At 36.4% G+C, this 22,837-nt stretch overlaps 2 protein-coding genes across 3 annotated transcripts; one reads left to right on the forward strand and one right to left on the reverse strand.

Annotated features, from left to right (window-relative positions):
• Nucleotides 1–6,435: 6,435 nt before the first annotated feature.
• On the forward strand, nucleotides 6,436–8,835 carry LOC121317825 (glycosyltransferase 8 domain-containing protein 2-like; the record flags this gene model as incomplete). The annotated part of the gene is made up of 5 exons (XM_041253927.1): nucleotides 6,436–6,514; nucleotides 7,235–7,347; nucleotides 7,822–7,988; nucleotides 8,066–8,178; nucleotides 8,442–8,835. Coding segments are annotated over 5 exons (645 nt in total), but the record flags the coding sequence as incomplete, so codon positions are not given.
• Nucleotides 8,836–9,259: 424 nt separating this feature from the next.
• On the reverse strand, nucleotides 9,260–21,968 carry LOC121318478 (G/T mismatch-specific thymine DNA glycosylase-like). Of its 2 annotated transcripts, XM_041255193.1 has the most exons (10): nucleotides 21,638–21,968; nucleotides 19,435–19,583; nucleotides 18,859–19,085; nucleotides 17,435–17,504; nucleotides 16,988–17,123; nucleotides 16,568–16,650; nucleotides 14,809–14,903; nucleotides 14,539–14,713; nucleotides 14,185–14,313; nucleotides 9,260–11,631 (listed from the first exon to the last, which is right to left on the reverse strand). In XM_041255193.1, exons 1-10 carry the CDS (start codon nucleotides 21,691–21,693, stop codon nucleotides 11,489–11,491), a joined length of 1,263 nt encoding a protein of 420 aa, XP_041111127.1. In that variant the 5' UTR covers nucleotides 21,694–21,968; the 3' UTR covers nucleotides 9,260–11,488. The 2 variants fall into 2 exon arrangements, with proteins under 2 accessions (XP_041111127.1, XP_041111128.1); XM_041255194.1 differs by lacking the exons at nucleotides 19,435–19,583; nucleotides 21,638–21,968 and adding an exon at nucleotides 18,190–18,277 and having other exon boundaries at nucleotides 18,859–18,947.
• Nucleotides 21,969–22,837: the final 869 nt, after the last annotated feature.

Consider the following 22,837-nt stretch of genomic DNA (forward strand, 5'->3'; position numbering starts at 1 on the left):
GCCTTTTATTTACAGTTATATAAAATGTGAGGTAGAATCGCAATTATTCCTACCAAGTCTTGGGGAGGTTGGTTAACATTTCACCAACCACTGAACCAAAATATCGAGCACCAATGGTACCCATAATTCAAATCAGCACTAGAATTATCACCAGATAATGTAGACAATTTAGACATCTGTCTGGTTACTATGGACTTATATATTAGGGTATACTAGATGTGGATTTGTTTTTTTACTGCCCCTTAAGTTTGCAATCTTTTTCTGAGATACTGCAATAACTCAGACATGTTTAGTTTTTTTTTTTTTTTATTTGATGGCACATACTCTTTAATTATATCTGCTGATATAGAGAGTTACTACTTCTATATATTTCTAAAACTGCCTAGAAATCTGTTTCGTTTTCTGTAGATTTCTTCTTCTGACTGCAGCTGGATCTTAGGCTACAGATCGACTCTGAAAACCAGGGGCTGCCTGAGGATGACTGAAGACATCTGGAAATAGTTTATCCAACATGTGGCAAGCTCGTGACGCTCTTGTTAGAAATCTAACATAACAATTTATTAAAAGTACAGGTTGGTGCACCGGAAAAATCAAGGTTACGTGGTAGTGTGTGTATGTGCCATCTTGGTTGTTATATGAAGTTTTCACCTTCATATGGGAGCCTGCAAAGATCCATTGGCATAAACGTATTCTCTTTTGGTATGTGGCTTGCTTTTCTAATTGGTTTTGCATGAACTATTGTCTGGACTCACAGGAATTTAGGAGCGTTTTGTAGCAGGTATGCAGAACTGAAGTTCTTTGAGTGCCGTATAACGTATCGGTCTTCATATTTAAAAATAAACAAATACATAAAAAAAAAAACATTGCTTATAATTATTTAGATAGCATTACGACCACCAAATACAGGGCTTAACGGAAGTGTCTGTTATGAGACAGTTTATGAGGGACAAGTCAAGCAACATTTACTTTTAGTCCCGTAAACCCAGATGGCGTAAAAATTAATTCTTAATACCACACAGGCTCGCTCGTGTTCTTTTCCCTTCCAGACACGATCCAACGCATGTTATTAAAGAGCTTTTTGATGACACATGGTGATGACTAAATAAAGACCACAAGCCACTGAAGGACACGTTTATGACCGTATTAGAATTCTATTGACGAAGTAGCCTGCACCGTGACAAGCTTCCACTGCCTTGCATAAATATCTTTAAAAAAATGTGCAAAACAGTTACGTTTTCACATGTGATAAATACAGAAACACACAAGAAGATCAAAAAGCCAAATAAAAATTTCTGACTGAACAAAATATGTTTTTAAATGAAACACATTGTTTTAATTCTCCATGTTTAAACCGAGTAAAATATAGTTTCAAATATTGGAAGGCTGTCAAAAGAAATGAGATATGTTGCACAAACTTGGTTTAGCTCCTTACTTATTCTGAACTAGCAGGCTCGGTTTCGTATAATTGCTAACCTGTGATCTTGTGGAGTCTCCTGTATTGAAACAGAGAAAAGGGTACGATTTTGACCAGAGCTGTGTCTTTAATCCAAATAAATGACAGCAGTGCTTTTTATTTTAATATTCTTCTTCAGTGTTATGAGGGGTATGTTGGTTTTGGCGTGATAGCTTACATGTAACTTAAGGCTTTTGGTCTTTGTAAAGTTGTCTAGAGAATATGAGTTGCCAAAAACAGGCGCATTAATTCAATCAGAAATGATTGTGACGCTTTAAAATCACATCCATGTGTGCGCAGAGGACAGAAACCTTACAATATTGCAGGTGGCATGGCAGATTTCAAGCAGGGTTCTGCATGTGACAGTCAAACACTTAAACACACATAAATCACAATTAGTGGTCTTACATGGTAAACCAATGTATCTTGCTGCTGTTGAATGCTTGACCATTATTTATTTTCCTTTATATGCACTCATGCAGATATTCAAGGGTTATTTTAACACTATCATGGTGCAGAAAGAATGAAGGGACTATGAATTTACTGTACCTAGCATTACAATAATACCTATATTCTATAATTATATTCAATAAGACCTTGAACATAGTGGTCAATATGTTAACATAAATCTAGGTTTATCTAATCTGAAGATTTTGAAATTGTAAGATCAATACTTATGGCTAGATGTTGCAATTGTTTTGAGTAGACCCTGTACAACATATACACTCTGCCCATGTACCAATACTGGCACTTGCTTATTTTACCTTACCCATTTTGAGGTGTGATGCACACGGCCAAATGACAATGTCTTTTAAACTGAAATGCAGAACTGTTTTATCCATCATTTCAAAATAATTGCAGTTTAATATCGGCCATTTTTTTCTTCTTTTTTAGGTATTTTTAAGAGAAAGAAGAAATGGCTTTGTTGAGAAAAAGTGAGTAACACTGTTCTTAATTATAGAGGCTGCTGGATTTTTTGTTTTTCTGTTAAATTGGATTGTTATCTGAGATCCAATTGTATGTAATACCGTTTCTGGCACCGAGTGCTGTGATACTGTCATACTAAAAATAGATTATTATTAATGCCAATGGAATGAGGCATAGTTGATATCCTTTTGCTTTCTTCTGAGTGAGTCCAAGTTCCAGCTAAAGGTTTAATGTCACCCATGCTCATTCACACTGGCTTGAATGTCTTCTGTATACCATGAACAAAGGGGAACAGGGGTGAACCAACATTCTCCCCAGGGCATAGTATTGCCCTGACGGTGGCTTTGCTGTTAGGTTGTGGGGTAGGGCTTTTCATGCACCCAGAATAGGGGATAATTGGGAATGGCCAAATAGTTAGACAATGTTACCTCTTTTTATACTTCATATATGTTACATAATACTGTAGTTACCCATTAATACATTTTTTTAAATATATTATACTGTTATAGACTAGTATATTTCCCTTAAATAAAACTGCAAATACTTACTTTAAATAAACAGTAGATTTTAGGTTAGTATCCTGGATTTATCAGGGTGTCTACTTTTCATAATTATATTTCTCCAACTGCAAAACTAGTTTAGGATATTAGTAGCCTATGGCATTCCAGGTATTTCAAAGTATTTAGGAGATGTCACGATCATGCATGGCCATAGAAACTATCTTCAAAGAAAATATTTTAACCCCAAAATGGCAGGTGAATGTAGTCAATAAAGTCCCACACAAATTCACACATACAGTAGTTTTAATAATGGGTTTAAGAAAGTCATGTTTAACATGCCTCTCTGTCAAAGCCAACAGAATCAAAGCAACACATCATCAGCAGAGATACTGAATTCATTAAGGACAGTCTCCGGAGCAGAATTATACGTAGCATGTCACATTTATTATAGGATGCTTTAATAAACGTTCATGTTTCTGGTTATACACTGACGGTTAAAGCACTGACTTTTAGTAACAAATCATATTTAAAAAAAACTATACGCTTCAATAAACTCTAATCACAATACTACGGAAAAGCCCTAGGGCCATCCGAGGAAAAAATTAAAATAAATAATTTCCACTCAGTTGTATTGAGAAGGGGCCATACAAATTCCTATTCCATTTTTGTACAAAGATAACACATTTTAACATGAATACATTCATATAGGAATAACACCTTTAATGACACACTATAGAAACCTTTGGTGACATTATTATAACCCTTAATGGAAATAAGTAGTTTGCATTTCTCCAAACTTTTATGTATTTTTTCAGGGACATTTGGCAATGCAGTATAAATGATCAATGAGGCAAGATACTCTTTATTGCTAAAACAGCATTAATTAAAAACTGTATATTGCCTAAAGGGTAACATAGATTAATTATTGATCAATCCAAAGTAAAACATGCTTACTCTCAAACAGATATTCTAGACTATATGTGGAAAAATGAATTTATTTGAACTTGGAGCTCATAGTGTAGGATTAGGTGTAGAATGGTGAAATTGGCTGTCAAACTTTTGAGTTTTAAAGACATTAAAGGTATCATTCTTATATGAACGTATTCACATTAAAATCTGTTATCATTTTATAAAAATTGAACAGGAATTTTTATGACCCCTTCTTAATACAACTGAGTGGAAGTGATCTCTATTGTTGTTGTAATATATAACAATATTGAAAGTGTAGGAACTATTTTAGTTAATATATGCATTACACGTATTGTATGACAATCAAATTAGCTTATTGTTATCGTGGATTTAAAACAAACATGCATGCAATATAAAATGTTTAATCTGCAGTGCTACTCACTCCTGCTGAATTATTACTCACTGAACCCTAATCCAATCACGATAACAGTTAGTACAGCTCTTATAAACGTTTACCACAGAAAAATGCATTGCAAACTTAATGCTGCACATTGAAGGTATGGTACAGCATATTAACGTTTGCCAAGGAGTGATTTCAACCACACACAAATCTAAATTATAACAATTTTTTTTTTTTAATTGTATACATATATTTTTGTTACTAAAACAAATTTAATTATATATTCAAATACAGCCATTTGTTAAAAAATGAAAAAAAAAAAAAATGAATAAACGGTGCGATTGATAGCCTAAAGATAAAAATAAATTAAACATGAATTTACTTTACACCTAGGTAGATAAGATGACAATTTTTTAAAAAACAACAACAACAAAAAAAAAAACTGTTTGAAAAATGATTAATGGCGTTTCGGTCCTGTGAGCCCTAAAAGTTTTAATTTTATTTTTTTTATTAAGAATAGCCAGGTTTGTGTGAAAATGTTTTTAATGAGGGTGTGACAGGGAGGACCCTGTGCAATCAATTGAGCATGTAGGATCGCCCAGCACTGAGCTGATCGGGAGGTCTGGATTGGCTGGGGGGCATGTCCGGAGAGGCTGCACGCAGCTCAGAAAGCATCTGCGCCACAGCTCGAGGTGACTGCACCGCCATGTTACACAGACGGGCGCTTTGTTTACAAAGTTGCTGGGAGGCCGGGACTTCAGGAGCAACAGCAGTGGGTTAGTTTAGGGTGTGTTGGTCCCAACCAGTATAGAGAGGGTAATGGAGTAGGTTCCTGTAGCCGGATGTATCTTTTAATGAGGCTAGCACTTGCCTTGTGTGGCAATATTTTATTTGTAGCTTTGTTTTGTTTATTAAATCTGACACTAGGGCTACCATTGCTGGTACCCCAGTGGCAGCACTTGTGTTGTTAATAAATCTGCACGCCTGTGTGGCATGTTAATACCCAATGCTCTGTGTCTGACTTATTATTATTCAGTGACGACACACACATGTAAAACATCCCCCTGTTAATGAGGGAAGCAGACTTTGTATTTAAGTTTGTAATATTGTGTGGAACATTAGGCTACTCTATTTGAAATGTATCTCCTCCTTCTCCTTCCCCTTCTCCTTCTCTCCTCAAGCATTCTAAACTATAGAAGACTTAATGCCATGTTTGTTTCACAATTCCAAATAGCTCTAGCCATGCTTATGTTTGTGTTTAAGTACAGATTATGTCAAAATCACAAATGCTGTCATTAGTTACAAACTTAACACACTTGGGTTACCGTCATTAACACATTTTCACACAAACCCGGCTATTCTTAATAAAAAATTAAAAAAAAAAACTTTTACTCCCCATTGCAACAACTGTGACTCATTTAAAACAACTCAAAGCACACCTGAGTGAAAGAGATGCAACACTGTGAGATGCAAGCATTCTACTGATTTAAAATTTGCAGGTAAAATGGGAGGTGGGTCAAAAAAAAACAGGGTTCGCCCTGAAATGGCAACAAATTTCCGACATAATCAAAAAGCAAAGCTAGTTCTATATTTGTGTACAATTATAATAATACACTTCATACATCCAATATACTACCCTAAATTGTTAAAGAACCCCCTGCAGTGTTAACAAGAAGCATGCTACTTTAACTTTGTGTGGTCCATATTTTTTAAATTACTTTTTCAAACTTTTATTTGGGAACTTTCTCCAAAAGAGAGATGTTTCCTTCGCACATCACAGTGTATCCAGTTCATGCAGTTCAAAACATCCAGTTTTTTTTTTAAAAAATTTTCTCACGAACGCTCCCAAATAAATGTTAAGAAATGTATTACCAGTTGATTTATCTGTGGTGAGTAAAAATGTCAAAAGTCTGCAGTATGTTAAAAAAATAAACTGCCAGACAACACGGGACACAGCAAAGGAAACCCAATGCATTTCCTGTAACCTTGCTAGTGTTCTGTAGCACATCGAATGTAAATACCAAACCCCCCTATGATGCTGTCTCTGTCACATTTGTCCTCAGCCCATCTAAACCTAGTTGTTTTGTGTTCTTCTAGTTAACCACATTCTGATGCTGCTCCTTATCCTCAAGACCAGAACTTTTACAGCCAATAAGTGTATCTATGTACAGTTTGGAAAATTGAAAACACGGTTAAATCCTTATATATTTTTTTTAAATCTACCTTTTGTTCTTTCTGGCAGCTGAACTTTGTCCTTCTATCTCCCACTTCTTATTCACAATCACGAAAAAGTGATCTATATGGACGATGACGTCATCGTACAAGGTACGTAAAATTATCCTCACCCTGTGAAACTCGATGGACAAATGGCAGCCCACAAATGTACAAACAGTATTCGTATATGTGTGTTTTACAGTGCTGTTTTTACACATTGGATAGTTGAAATAATGCATGCCAATTAACAGTTATCTTTTATGGGGTAAAGTAGCAGCTATTCAAAGAAGACCAGAACATTAAGATATGTAGCTTATGTAATGCCAATATTCCTGCATTTCCTTATCAAATAGAATCCAACATTAGATCCCTCTTGCTAAAATTAATTATTTTTTAAATTTATACCTGGTGCGTTAACTCGAAATCAGTACTCCACATAAAGTCTGCACACAGAATGGCCAGCCGACTGCGAGCCGAAACATGTCTTTTGCATAGTTTCTTCGTCTCTGTTTTTAATCAGTAAATGAAAATAACGTTTTAAATCATCATTGCTGTGACTGGCTATTCTGTGTTCGGACTTCATATGGAGGAGTACTGCTTATAAAATATAGAAATACTCATTTAATATTGCCTGACCACTATATATACATGCAGTATATATCCTGATAGATTTTAATAAGTAATTGCATTCTTCCAGAATTCCGTCCATTATAGAAATAAATACAGTGTAAGAGAGGTGGATCTAATGTGTACTCTATCATGCACTCAGAGTTCCACAGATTACAGTGCAATCCAGTTTGAACGCCTCTTTCTGTTTTATACTAAACTCAGGTGATATCCAAGACCTGTATAATACAAACTTGAAGCCAGGTCATGCTGCAGCTTTTGCAGCAGACTGCGACCTTCCTTCCACTCACGAAATGGTGCGAAGCGTTGGAATGCAGGTGAGGTTCATTGTCTTTAGAATTAATAGGAGAAATCATACTCAGAAACATTTTTCTACCGGTCCCCAGTTGCACAACTATTGAAAACTAATGTTAGCGGTGATAAATATTTAAAACAATTACAAATAATAAAACATTTGACATGTTGAGGAACTGTTGGAGACTAAGGTGCACAGAATGGTAAATTATAATATAGGCAAAGAGAAGGAGATGTGATACCTTTTATTGGACTAACTAAACAAATTTATCACAAGCTTTCAAGACCTCAAAGGTCTCTTCTTCAAGTGAAAGTAGGAAAGAGAGATTGATGTTTATATTTAAAAGTAGCAAAGAGACACTCAGGAATCATATTTTAATATAAATTGAACATGATTTTTGGACATCGTGGCTTGGTTTGTTTTAGGGTTTTTTTGCCATGCAGGTAACCTTGTGAATGAAATGATATACATAAACAAGCCATACTATTTCCCATAGACCACATATATGGGGTTCTTGGACTACAGAAAGCAAGCAGTAAGGGAACTTGGCATCAACCCCAGCACATGCTCCTTCAATCCAGGGGTGTTTGTGGCCAATATTACAGAATGGAAGCACCAGAGAATCACCAAACAGCTGGAAAAGTTGATGCAACAGATTGTCCAGTAAGTACAGTTTTCAGTGGTTCTTTTTGTTTTGTTTTGGTTTATAGAAGACTAAGCTAATCTTGTTTTGTTTCCAGGGAGAATCTATACAGCAGCGCAATGGCAGGAGGGGTGGCCACTCCTCCAGTGCTGATTGTCTTTCATGGGAAATACTCCAACATTAATCCATTGTGGCATGTGCGGCATCTGGGCGAGTGTATATGTTCAATGAAAATGTAGAACAGCATTTTACAAAGCGTTGCCAGCCTGTAACACTATAGCTACAGAAGACAGCTAAAAAAAAATCTTTAGCAAAAATACACCAAGATACCTAACAGCTTTCAAATGGCACTTGCAGATCCATATACTTTCTGCATGTGGAGCTTTAGAAATACTGAAAGAAACCCAGTACATTCAATAAAAAATATTTATTTGACACACGTTGTAAATTAATAAACATATGTTGCATTTCAGGCTGGAGCCCAGACACTCGGTACTCAGAGCAGTTTCTTCAGGAGGCCCGGCTGCTGCACTGGAACGGCCGATTCAAACCCTGGGATTACCCATGTGCCCACATTGAGCTCTGGGAGAGGTGGTACATCCCAGACACCACAGGGACATTTGTGCCGATCAGGCCAAACAGCTGAAAGAGATACTGAATTGACTTTCCTCCAAAGCAGCATGCAAGTGTAGAAAATTCTGGTACAGGAATTATCCTTGCTCATCTTGACTATAAATGTTATTTTGTCTTGGTTTTACATACCAAATGACACTCAACTGGGATCATGGCAACCAACCTTAGCACTAAAACTCATTGACTTCTATTTGTGCAGTTGGTAGATGAATTAAAGAGAGGGGAGAAGAAAAATAAATGGCTGCAGCAGTGGCAAAACTGCAAACTTTATTGTGTTCTTCCTTGAAGTAGTGTTGTATTAAGACTGCATGTGTTTCACAACAGTGTATTCATCACAAAATATTTAACAAATACCAACTTCTATTCCTTTTGGCTTTTTAATCCTTACTCTGTTGCAGACAGATCCACAGGGTTTTCAATTAGTTGTAAGGTATGTGGCAATTACAAGGTAGAAGCGGACAACAATCTCATTGAGGCGCAGAGGGGAGAAGAGTGGGAGGGTTTCAAATGGTGCATTCTGAAGCAATTTTGCATGGTTTAAGCATGTGCTAGACTAGTAGTGGTCTACTTAGTGTGTGAAAAAGTACTCCATTAGTGCAATGAAGGAGCTTTATTTCAGCACTACTCATAGTAAGGCAAGATCAGGAAGAAGAAAATTAGACTTGACATACATAGAGGTTGCAAAATCTTTATTGTGCAAGGTCAGGTTGGTCATACTTAAAATACACCTCTCTCTTTCCTGTGCAATAAAATCAGCTACCAAATGTTAAAGACACACTCATATTTGTATAATAAATACAAAACACACTACAGCTCAAGGCATTTCAAATAGCTGCCATTGTATTAAGAGCACCTACATCACTTGTGATTGAGCTCTTAATTCATTGGTTAAAACATTAAAATACCAGTCAGAGAAATAAGTACTATTTTGCACTTAGCCTCCTTCTTCACATAGGCCTGGCTAAAACAGTCAAAGAATTACTGCTATCAGGATAATAACTAAAAATGAAGGAAGATCACCCCAACTTCTCAGAGTCTGCAGCACATAAATCTACAAGTTGATTGCATTCTCAAAAGTAAGGAAATTGGCTTGTCACCCTAGAGTAAAAAGCTGAAAAAATTCCTAATTTTCAGCAGAGACAATTCAGAATATACTTGATGTCAGAGCACCAATTTAAAAAAAAAAAAAAAAAAAAAAAAAAAAAAAACAACTTTACAGCACTGAAGAGAATAAGCAAGTTAGGAGTGCTTAATACATATGTTTAAAATAGTCCCAAAAGTGTAGATTCAAAATCTTGCTAAAAGTAGTACACAAGCCTTATTTATGTGAGAAGCAATCAAATAAGCGAGTCCATCATGGTCAAGCTAGTGTTTTCGGTCCCACTCATTCACAGAACCTCAGCAAAGCCCTTATAGACATGGTATGTGCATTTATTTTTCTTTAACCAACCATTATTCAAAAAAAAAAAAAAAAAAAAAAAAAAGGGGGGGGGGGGGGATGGAAGATCCAGACAAAAGGTGTCTATAACCTGCCAGCAATCACTGAACCCTGGTGCCTAGACTCTCAAACACGTCAAAACCTTCTCTTTGAGAGACTGTTCTCGACTGGTGAAAAAAAAAAAAAAAAATTCTCATTTTGTTTTTTTTTTTGTTTTTTTATACAAAATCTAAGCACACAATTAATTTTTACAAGTTCAATGAAACTCATAGATTTACAACAGACAAAACTTTACAGTAGCTGGAGACACAAAGTGAAGATGTAAACTTATATTTAATCACTCTCCCCCAACCCATGACAGTGATTTATAACAATCCATAATCCACTAAGCAGCTCCCACACAACAGGTTTTTGACATTAGTTTGCTGTAACCTGCCAATCTGCCAAAAAGGCACTGTATATGCAACAAGGTTTATAATGCCCATACTTAAATGCATCTACTCTTGATGGGAGTCAGTCTGGTAAGCAATGAAAATGAGGCATCCTCACACTATTCCCTCACCTGAGGAAAAACTGAAGGTTCTGAAATATGCACTTAAAATAGATACATATGCAACAGCAACTTGGTAAAAGTCACTCGCTAGTTTTAAATGCTAGAGTAGATAAGATCAGTAGTACCAACCAGCATTCTGAACTAGGATTACCAGCCTGCTCTAACAGCTACTATGTGGACCCCTTTATCTGTTTTGCTTAATCTCAATATATGGTTGAGCATTAAGAGCAACAATACTAATCGGTACTGTTCAGTATGGTAAAGTGGTTAAAGTCAAGAGGCAGTTCTGGGTTTTATCCCATCCAAGCTGTAAAACCAGGTATTAATTACCAAATTGGCCAGTTCAGGTAGGATAGTTTCTTGAAAAGCAGTGTGTAGTTACTTATTGGATTCAACTGCAATAGGACCTAGATTCTAGACTCAAGTAAAACGAAATTAGCCTAAAATAAATCACTAGACATTACTGAAGCACCTTCATTTTAAAACACAATATGATCAAGTATTAGTGTAACATCCAGATGTGTTGTAGTTAAGAAATATCCATTACAAAATAAAAAATGGGAGTACTATTGCATTTTCAGACCAAATACCAAAATAGCACTTTGTAAAATGTCCCTATCTTTAAAATGTGCATAAAAAAACCCCAGAAAACATAATGTATGAATTACATTAAATACTTAAAAAAGATCTATCATCTTTAAATAGCTTTCATATGATAAACTAACCTACTTAAAATGCAATTCACTATGTAATTCTCCGGTTTATAAAATACCTGATACGGTTAAAAAAAAACAAAGAGAGGAGGAATTAAAGACTTCAGTTTAGGAACTGAGGTTTGGTGTCTTGGTGACTGCACTAAAACTGCAGCGATCATGCAGTTCCCGAGTTTGAACTGTTTACTCAGCTCCTGTTGCCTCTCGAGGTTGCGTGCTACAGCTGCCAATGTGTGGAATCTGATCTGCAAACGATTGCATCATCCATTGTCCTTCTGGAACCTGTCCAAAAGCAGGTGGTGTACCCACCTCCTTACTGCCAGCTTCTAAAAGGAAGGAGGGAAAAAAAAAGTTAGATACCAAACTAGAAATCTGTGTTTGTGAACAAAAAAGTGGAATGGCATCTCTTGGGGCAGTGGTTCTCAAACTGGGGGGCACAGACTATCTTGGGGGGCACTAGACAGTTGAGGATTTATTACAGCGCACATATTAACCTAAACAGTAGAACAGGTATATAATTTATTTTAGCTGTATTGGCAGTTTTGATTGGATCGCCGATAATACTTCCAATCAGAGGGTTGCACATAGTGCTCACAGTGATCCCGCCCTCTGACAGACTGGTATACACAACAGGTTAAAGAAGCGCTGGACAAGGGAAATAAATGAGTCAGAGTGGATATGAGAATGACAGTGATGAAGCCAAATTTGCTTGAAAACATTAAAAAGTAGACTGGACATTTACATCAAGGATTAAAAAAAAAAAGAATCTGGAATTGGTCGGATGCGATCAGAAACTCCTACTGCTATTGCAGTAGGACTGTTTTTTATGTTAAGCATTTGTGTCAGACTTTAGAAAGTTTGTAACAACATGGTTGATTATTATTGTCGATAAGTTGTAGATACAACTACCGAAGACACCCAGCGTGCAGGTATGGCAAAGTCCATAACAAACAAAAACGTTAATAAATGATTTCTGCACCATATAAAATTGAGCCGATTTTGCCAGCGATTGCTTGTCTAACCAGTTTGAAATTATGGAGAAGCAAATTAAAAGCACTTTTGTTTTGGCTTTATTGTTAGTTTTCACACGTGACAATCTGTCCCTACAATTACTGTGTAGCGGGGTGACCCAAGTCACATTATTTAGGCACTTATTAATTTTAAAATTATAGCAATCACTTTTTTTTTTCCCTTAAATGTAGTCGTCGCCAATGGTTTTTACCTCAGTTTTCTCCCTAATTTGGAATGCCCAATTATTATTTTTATCCCGGTTCACTGCTGCAAACCCCCCCCCAGGGTGGTGGGTTGGGAAAAAAAAAAAAAAAAAAAGAATGAAACAGCTGCCGACATTTAGGGTGAGGCTCCTGCTGTGCTTCCTGTCTTCTTCTGTGTGTGTGTGTTTTTACCATTTCAGATTTAGTATTTTTTATTTTTTTTTAAAAAGGCATTGGGGATTTTGGAGGAGTGGTGGAGGCGAGGTGCTTTAAAGTATTCGTTTCATTGTTTTTAGTAAGCCCCGTCTCTGCGATTGTATTGAGCAGCACTGCACTTTGTTCTTTAATTATAATTAACTATTCACTCCATGCCATAAAAAAAATTAAATGAAACGTGCTTTACAAAAGGTGATCAATTAAAACGTGATTACCATAATTTAAAACTGTTAATAAGAAGTGCCTAAAGAAAGTGACGTGGGTCACCCTGTTACAACTACATGATACGGTGAACCATAGCGAAGTTATAAAACAGAGATAACAAATGCTTATTGTAAAAGTATACTAGTACCTTAAAATTAAGGGTCACATAAGAAAGATAAATACTGTAACTGTTTTTAGATGGCTTTCTTGGCCTATTTTTCTTCTGCAATTTTCTTTATTGCTTTTATTTAAGCTTGCAATTCAACAGCTGAAATCACTCCATATCCAGTGTCCAATCAACCCTCACTAATTAGGTGATTAAGTGCATATGCTTCAGTCAGTCACTCAAGCTTATCATGTTGAAGGATGAATGATCGAGTGACTAAAAAGAAACCAAATAATTTATATACTTTTTTTTTTTAAATAAATGTGTTATAATAGTGATGTTTCTTTTGATGCTCAGTACATACATTTGTTCCCATGGCGTTGCTATTGTAAGAAAGGGTAGTTGCATAAACAGAAGAGTTCACTTTTAATGGAAGGATAGGTGGCTTATTTTATTAAACTGTCTGCATACAAGCAGTGATGTGCAAAAAAAACTCAGTATGTTCCTAACAGTATACAACTCTACATACAGACACACACAAAAGGCTAGTTTGACTCTTAAATGGCAGATTCGCCAAACACGTGTAGAAAACATACTTCCAGGTAACGTTAGCAATTTAGTTTCGTTATATTAATACATTTGGTGGCACTTTTTTTTAATGAAAATAAATGTTCTCAAAATAACAAATGTTTAAATAATACAAAATAATAAATATATTATAGGAAAACTACATCAATAGGTGTATTTTTATACTCACTTTTGTTATGGGCAACACCAGAAATGTAAAAACTTGGCCCACATAGTGTCTAGTTTTTTTTCTTCTAAATTCAGCGACTTAGACTGGCAGTTGTCATGATGCTCAAGTATAAATGTAATAAAAAGACAATAATTTTACAGATGATAATCGATAGCTGAAAATGTCATTATCGTCCAACCCTATATCGGAGGCTTTTTTTTTTTTTTTTTTTTTTTTTTTTAAACCAGTATATGTGGGGGGTGCGTTAAGTACCAGACACAAGAGGAAAGGGGGGTGATGCCAAAAAGTTTGAGAACCACCATCTTCTAGAATAGTTTGAAATCAAGCGTGATGTTGTGGCATTTATAAATAAAGTATTCAGGATTTCCTTTGACACACTTACCTGGCTCAGTGGCAGAGAAATTACAGGGGCCATTGCCCTCTGGTCCAGACTCGCTGTAAGCACCACCGAAAGCAGCTTCGTAACCTGGATCATACTTCTCCTCCTTAATAGCCATCCTCTTTGCATCCTCTGAAAACAAGAACCAAAATATAAGGAGATGCTTCAGGTTGTGGTATCTTAATATTGGAATTTAGAGTGTTACAATGCAATATAGTAAGCCACAGAAACTGACTAAACAAAGGAATTTAGCTAGCATTAAAGATCTGGCTAAAACTGGAAAGTAGAATGATCAAAGTGTTTAGAATGAATGGGGTTTGTGTTCCCAGCAGTGTTTTGAAATTCAGAACTTCTTACCCTTTGCCAACTTCAGATCGAAACTGTATTCCAGCTCTTGCACATCACTGGTGACTGATGGTTTACCCTTCAGCTGGTCACGCAGCTCTTTCAGCTTGATGTAGTAGTGGACTTTATCTTGGGCTCGGGGAAACTGGGCACAGCGTGCACTTGATGAGGGCATCACATAGCATGCCTTCAGAGTGGGAAAGAGGAATAGATTTTAGTGAGAGTGTAGACATGTGTTTGGACAGAAAGATCTTGAAACAGTTGTCTGGAGAACACACATACCGTTTCGGTTTCTGGAATCCTGTGAGGCTGCACACCAAATTCAAATTTCTTAATCTTGACGCCAAAGATTTCTTTGCTAAAAATTTCGTAAATGCCTGGAAAGAACATGAGAAGCATTAGCAAGTCATCAATGAAGTACAAGAACATACCCCAAATTGAAGATTTATACACATTATTTATATACAGATTTATATTTCAAAAGATGCCAGGTAATTATTACAAGCAGAGATTTTAGTTTGGTATTGGAGATCCTTACCATATAAAGCAACATCAGTGAACACAAAGGAAATTACACTGAACTAAAACGCAACATGTAAAGTGTTGGTCCCATGTTTCATGAGCTGAAATAAAAGATGCCAGAAATTTTCCATACGCACAAAAAGCTTATTTCTCTCAAATTTTGCGATAATAAAAAGCCACTCTAAAATGTGCAGTTTTGTCACACAAATGTCACAGATGTCAAGTTTTGAGGGAACGTGCAATTGGCATGCTGACTGCAGGAATGTCCACCAGTACTGTTGCCAGAGAATTGAATGTTCATTTCTCTACCATAAGCCGTCTCCAACGTCGTTTTAGAGAATTTGGCAGTACCTCCAACCGGCCTCACAACCACAGACCACGTGTAACCACGCCAGCCCAGGACCTCCACATCCGGCTTCTTCACCTGAGGGATCGTCTGAGACCAGCCACTCGGGCAGCTGATGAAACTGTGGGTTTGCACAACCGAAGAATTTCTGCACAAACTGTCAGAAACCGTCTCAAGGAAGCTCATCTGCGTGCTCGTCGTCCTCAACAGGGTCTTGACCTGACTGCAGTTCGGCGTCGTAACCGAATTCAGTGGGCAAATACTCACTTTTGATGGCCACTGGCATGCTGGAGAAATGTGCTCTTCACGGATGAATCCTGGTTTCAACTGTACCAAGCAGACGGCAGACTGCGTGTATGGAGTCGTGTGGGCGAGCGGTTTGTTGATGTCAACGTTGTGAACAGAGAGCCCCGTGGTGGCGGTGGGGTTATGGTATGGGCAGGCATAAGCTACAGACAACGAACACAATTGCATTTTAATCGATGGCAATTTGAATGCACAGAGATACTGTGACAAGATCCTGATGCCCAGTGTCGTGCCATTCATCCACAGCCACCACTTCATGTTTCAGCATGATAATGCACGGCCCCATGTCGCAAGGATCTGTACACAATTCCTGGAAGCTGAAAATGTCCCTGTTCTTCCATGGCCTGCATACTCACCAGACATGTCACCCATTGAGCATGTTTGGGATGCTCTGGATCGACGTGTACAACAGCGTGTTCCAGTTCCCGCCAATATCCAGCAACTTCGCACAGCCATTGAAGAGGAGTGGGACAACATTCCACAGGCCACAATCAACAGCCTGATCAACTATGTGAAGGAGATGTGTCGCGCTGCATGAGGCAAATGGTGGTCACACCAGATATTGACTGGTTTTCTGATCCACGCTCCTACCTTTTTTTTTTTTTTTTTTTTTTTTTTTTTTTTTTTAAGGTATCTGTGACCAACAGATGCATATCTGTATTCCCAGTCATGTGAAATCCATAGATTAGGGCCTAATGAATTTAGTTCAATTGACTGATTTCCTTATATGAACTGCAACTCAGTAAAATCTTTGAAATTGCTGCATGTTGCATTTATATTTTTGTTCAGTGTAGTTGATTCCTATTAACTTCGATGAAATGATTGGTTTAATATACCATATTGTGTTCAGATATAACAATTACTCACATTTTCCATTAAAAGCTGCTACAACTGGTTTATACTTCTTTAGCTTCTCTACTAGAATTCTGCCTCCTTCTCGAAACTCTTTGCTGCAATAAAAACAAAATCAAGCAAATTTTAAGTCAATGGTTGCACTCTAAGCATTGGGCATGGGATTAATTTTACAAGGGATAAAAAAAAAAAAAAAAACAAGTGAAGCCATGAGCTTTGTGTACACACATAATGTATGACAAACTGTATGACAAACATTTTACCTTCACCTGTGGCTATTTCAAGCTATTCCAGCCTAGACAATTAATAGTTTAAATCGAACCTAGGTGTTCAATTCCGTAACTCAATTAAGGATCAGGGATTGGAAAAAACAGATTGACAAGTACCACACTTCTTGATCTTTGTTTTATCACCACCCTTCATTTTAAATCGTACCTGGAAAGGTCTTTGCTTCCTGGAGTTGTCCTCTCCACCATGTTTGTAAACCCAATACCATACTTTTCTGGCAATAGCTGGTCATCCACATGATTTAACTGAGTATCGCTGAGGCCAGACAAAAAGAGGCACTTCCCTACAGAGAAACGAGGCAATATGTTTTCATTAACATATTACTGCAAAGTGTGGGATTTCCTGGAAAAACACACTATTTCACTTGCTTTAGGTAATAGTGGCGTTTGCCTACGAGGCTGACAATGATTAGTATGTATAGGGTTTATTGTACCTCAATATAAAATAAACTTGATTATACTGCATTAGTATTTCAGCAATAAAAGGTATGTATCTACACGCTTTGTGTACGTTATTTATGGCAAGTGTATGCAAAGTGATATTCTAGCCAATATTTATTTATTTATTTAAATGAAGTCAGACGTTTAGACTTACAGAAGTGGTTCCCTGGCCCAGGATAATGATGTCCTTTGTGAGCTGCCATCAGTCCTGGATTAATACCAACCTACAAAAGCCAGATGTGTTTAAACTGAATGTCATTTGGTTACAGATGCAGAAAGCATTTATCCCCACTGAAACCTCAAGCAGGCCTTTTTAAAACTACATTGTTCTATCTTTTACCTTAAAAAGATAGTAAAGCTGGTCAGCTACTATATTGGATAACAGTATTTTTTAGCAAAATGTTTGAAAAAGAATGACTGGTTGTTAAAATAATTGTAAAAAAAGTTACAGATTGCTCTGTGTCTTGACAATCTTTTATTAGTGCTCTCTATTGGTTGTCAGACCAATTCTAATGTCCATGTGCTTTTAAATACAGAGAAACAAACCAGTCATGTGTTAATGATTAGTTTAACCCTTCCGCTCCGGTGAACAGTCTACCTGTTTGAGGTCTGACTGACAGAACGTGCCTTTCAGGTTGTGTATCAGGACAAATATCCACCGAAAGCATGTAGTATTGTACCTTTCTAAACAGCTGAAGATTATTGAGAATAACACTTTCACTCCATGGTGAACTATACCCTACTATTACCTAGTTTGAATGTAAAAAATGTTTTAAAATGTATTCAAATTAAGTTATCTTTTAAAATGTCTCCATAATTGTAATTTAGTGGTCTCCTACCTACAAACTGTAGAAGTGTCAGTGGTAGCCACAACTCAGGAAGTAGGATCAGAAATAATTGTACAAATACCGTGTCTGGTTTTCATTTTACACCAAATTTTTGACTTGCGTAATGTGAAGAAGTTCGCCATCAGATAGATCTGTCAACTCAACATATTCTGTAAAAAAAAAAAAAAAACTCTTTCGGGTCGGTAAGCATTTTTGGTGATGTAAAGCAATTTAGTGCGCTCTCCAGTAATGCTGTGCTTTAAAATCATAGTATATATATATATATAGTAATCAAAACTAAAACCAAAGATCCTGAAATGCTGTCTCATAATAAAATGCATCTCTATTGGCCTGGGGCTTTAGTGAATTGCATTTTGACTGAAGAGCCATCCATGAAGTTTATCCTGTGAATATTTCACTACAGTTAATACTTTGTTAATTTATTTTTGGGTTTATAAAGATTGTGGACGATTTAATATGATTTTTGATAAGCTTGTACTTGTGATTGTACATAAAAATAAAACACACTCATCTAGATTTCTGTCTGTCTAACTTTACTTTCGTTTGGAAAATATATAAAACCATCCCTGACTGGTTGTTGTCATATATGAACAATTTCTAGCGGAGCCGTAGCGGAAGGGTTAATGTGTCGCCAAGCAAACTGTATAGGACAAACATTAAAAGAATGCATACAATGCTTCCTGCACTCAATGGCATTACATTTACATGCACCTCAACATCGGTTACTTACAATCACAATGTCCAGATTGAACGTAAGAATATCAGGCAGAGTTTTCATCATGAGTTCAGCCTCAGACACACCGTTGAAGCGATTCATTTTCCTCTTTACTTTCTTGAAGGCATCCGAAATCTTCTCCTGCTTCCCTCCGGCAGCTCCATCAGCTGCCTTTGCTTTTTTGGGACCAGGTTTCTTTGGCTCTTTTGCAGGAGGTCTGCCTCGCTTTCCCTTTGTAGGAGCTTATTGTGGACAAGATAACAGTTTAAGTCTTCTTTCTCCATCACAACCTATATAACACCTCACAGAATTTCTTACATGTGTATACCCCTGAATGGCTTTTGCAGTACATTGAATTATGCCAATTATTTTTGAGCCATACTGCACTGTTGCTTCAGTTTCTTACATCATCATATTCTTAAACTCTGAATTGATGACTATGTACCTTTTAAAGTCAATCTATTGTAATCTAGAAGGAAATGCACATTTATTTGTATCCAAATATATTTCACCACAATGTCCTGAAAGGCAAGTTAATGTATTTCGAGGAAGAAATCAGTCAGCTTACAAGAGCAGCACAGAGGTAGGTACCTGGTTCTGCAACAGGTGCAGGCTCCTGATGGACAGAAAGCTCCGTCATCTCTGTGCCTTCTCCTGACCTGTCCATGTATGGAGAAACAGTTGACATCTGGTGGTATTGCGTAGCTTGAAGGGCTTGGAACTGCTGAGTTGACTGAAACCTATAAACATTTTAAAAGTGCATAAAATAAGCCTATCAACCTTAGGACCAACATTAAAAAAAGAAAAAAAAAACACACTATCCTGCGTGTGGACTGGTCTTCCTTAGAAATTGAAGTATAAGACCAGTAGAAAGTTATTAAAATCTGTACCTCTCTACCCAAAGAGTTACAGCCTTTAGCAAGGAGCCATCACAGAGAAAGACACTGGGAAAGAAATTCACCACAAAGCAGCATGCATGGAGCATTTCAGTGTGTGACTGGTTGCAGTTCTGCCCTTAATAATGTTAATAAAAACCATATGGAACAAGTAAACAATACACTGGCTCAAAGCAATAAGTCGGCATGACAACGCTGCAGTGCAGGTGTACCCTAAACCCAGACAAAGGGTTCATGGTTGAATGAGACTCCCAAGTGAATAATTCAAAGTATACTCATTTTTATGTTCAAGTTGTGATTTTAGAAGAATAATCACCAAGGAAATAAACAGTTCCCAAATATTTACCCAAAGCCCTCTGGATTGTATCATTTACACATGCTGTTACCAACCATACTGATGGAAACATACCAAGGCACATTATTATGTGTAATTATGTCAGTAAATTTAGTGCTTCTGTAATAGGATTGCTTTGGCAAAGACTGAATGCACAGTAATAACTGTTTTTGGAATGCAGTCTTGCAAACTGCCAAATGCTGCATTACTGTGATTTGTTTTGCAATACTCATTTTCACCAATTCCCTTTGATCAGTATATGCGCAGGACACTTAATTTATAATGCCCCGATGTTAAAGTACAATGCACATATCCGATGGACTACTGGAACCAATTAAATCGGATATCAGCTTCTACTGTATAGTTCTCAAACGTAATATTTCTTCAGTAAAATTGATCGATGAAATAACTTGTGTTCTGTGTGTGTGTGTGTTTAAAGGGTTCATCTATGATTGTTAAACAATCAATGAGGAATACACTACTTTTCTTAAAGCAGCAATGACGGGAAAACCAACTGTTTACTCACACCAGCAGGACATGATCTCAAACCAGAATTAGATGCAAAATAATCGGATGAAAACTGATTAATTCCATTCATTCAAAAATAAATAATGAATTATGTTTAAGAGATACCGAGCTTTTTTAGAATCGAAAAACCAGCTCAATAGCTTTCTATGGATGTCAGGACTGCCCGGTCCGACTACCTTCCGGCGCTCACTCAAGACACACCTCTTCAGACGGCACCTGTAAAACTCAGCTCTTCCCTTCTGGACAATATAGCACTCTGCCTTTAAAGCATTTTAACTTGCACTTATCTGCTCCTTATTTTACTGCATTTAATCCTGCACTCAACCCAATCTGTGGTATCTTGTATTTCACTTGCACTCGTCGTACTTAACCCTTATATAACTATCAACACATCTGCTCTTGAACTGCCCCGTTATCAAACCGTACTGTTTTGTATTTGTTCTTATTAGTCCCAAAATCATCGTATTTTGTATCTTGACCTTAATTGTACTATAATTCTTGATGCATTTTTGTATACAACTTTAAGTCGCCCTGGGTAAGGGCGTCTGCTAAGAAATAAAAATAAAGATAGCTAAATTTGATTAGATGTTGATGTTGAGTAGGATAAAAAAATAAATAAATAAAAACGTTAAGTATTAAATATTAATATAAATACACTACATTTCAAGCCGATGTAATACAGTTTTTATATTACCAACAATGTTTCAATTGGATTTAAAAAGTAGTTTTTAGCTCCTTCGCCAAAAACACACACACACACACACAAAATGAAAAAATAAATAAATAAACCTATAAACAATGATAAATTGGGTCGCTTTTTTTTTTTCGTTTCATTACGAAAAAGGAGGCAAACTTGAGAGTTTACTTGAATTAAAACGACTTCGGTTCATCATGAAGGTTTATTACATGGGTTTACAGACACTAAAATGATTTAAAAATAATAATAATAATAATAATAATAATAATAAATAATAAAAAAAATAAATAAATAAATAATAAAACAACCGGCCGGCCTAGTGATTTAGATTTAACTCACCAATGCTGAAGGTAATCCGTGGGAACCGTCAAAGAAGTGTACTGCTTTTCTTCCATCGTTAGTTGTGGATTTACTTTGAACAGATTAAATAATCTGACTAATTTTTAAAAACTCTCCTTTGTTGTCCAAATGTCTTTTTACTGTTGTTGTAATGGACTTTTTTTTCTCCTCGGATTAATTCAGCTTCACCACAGAAAACCCCAACACGCTTTATAAACGCTTTAAACTTCCCACCATTTTTAAATCACCCAGGTAATAAATACTGACTATACTTACTACTAGACAAGAGAGAATCTGGCTCCAATCGGCCTAGCCAAAAAAAAAAAAAAAAAAAAAAAAAAAACGGGTGTCGACAAATGCTATCTAAAATAAGACTTCACTACAAATGTAATCACTGTAAAGAATTGATGACGAACATACTTATCACAAAAGCCTTCTGAATACGGTTTTATTAATTAAAACTGAGCATTGCTTGCCATAAAAACCAAACAAATAAACGATCTTCCAATTCCAGGGTTGGGATACAACAAAGAGGAGCTTTAAACCAAGACAACCAGTCAACGCTGACACACGGGGACACAACCAAATCTGAAATAGGGTAAAAACGGTCCTCGAGCACATTGCTAACTGCCGCAATATAACAATAACTAACGTAAGGACAATTAAGGATATTATATAATAGAATCGATATATTCACACATTAAAAATAAGTTAAAGTTGATATGAAAAATATATCTGAAAACATACTGAAGTTATTGGACTCCCCTAGAGTAGCGTTGTTTCCTTGCTTTAAATATTTGAACTCCGGAACCCATATTTGATTGGCTGAGGCTGAGCCACATGATAAGGAACTGCAGTACACAAATGTCGATTAAAGCCCCACGATGAGGTGGCAAAGTTTTTATTGTCTAATGATTTTGAAGGAAATATCTAAGTTCACTGCACATTGAATTGGGGTTTGTAAGTTAACTGCAAACAAACATAATTTAACCTCATTAATTTTATTTTTTAAATCAACGTCAAAGTAGCATCCATATTTATTAAAATAAATGTACAGGAACAAGGCCAGGCAGCTTTCTTACGCTTAGCTGTCATACATTCTAATGCTCCTAAGGTCTGATGTTAATACGGCAATAACTGAACAAAAGCAATAAATAAATAAATAAATAAATAAACAAAACAATGTAGATACTCTGCATT

This window comes from Polyodon spathula, chromosome 7 (assembly GCF_017654505.1).
Source record: "Polyodon spathula isolate WHYD16114869_AA chromosome 7, ASM1765450v1, whole genome shotgun sequence".
Lineage (NCBI taxonomy): Eukaryota > Metazoa > Chordata > Actinopteri > Acipenseriformes > Polyodontidae > Polyodon > Polyodon spathula.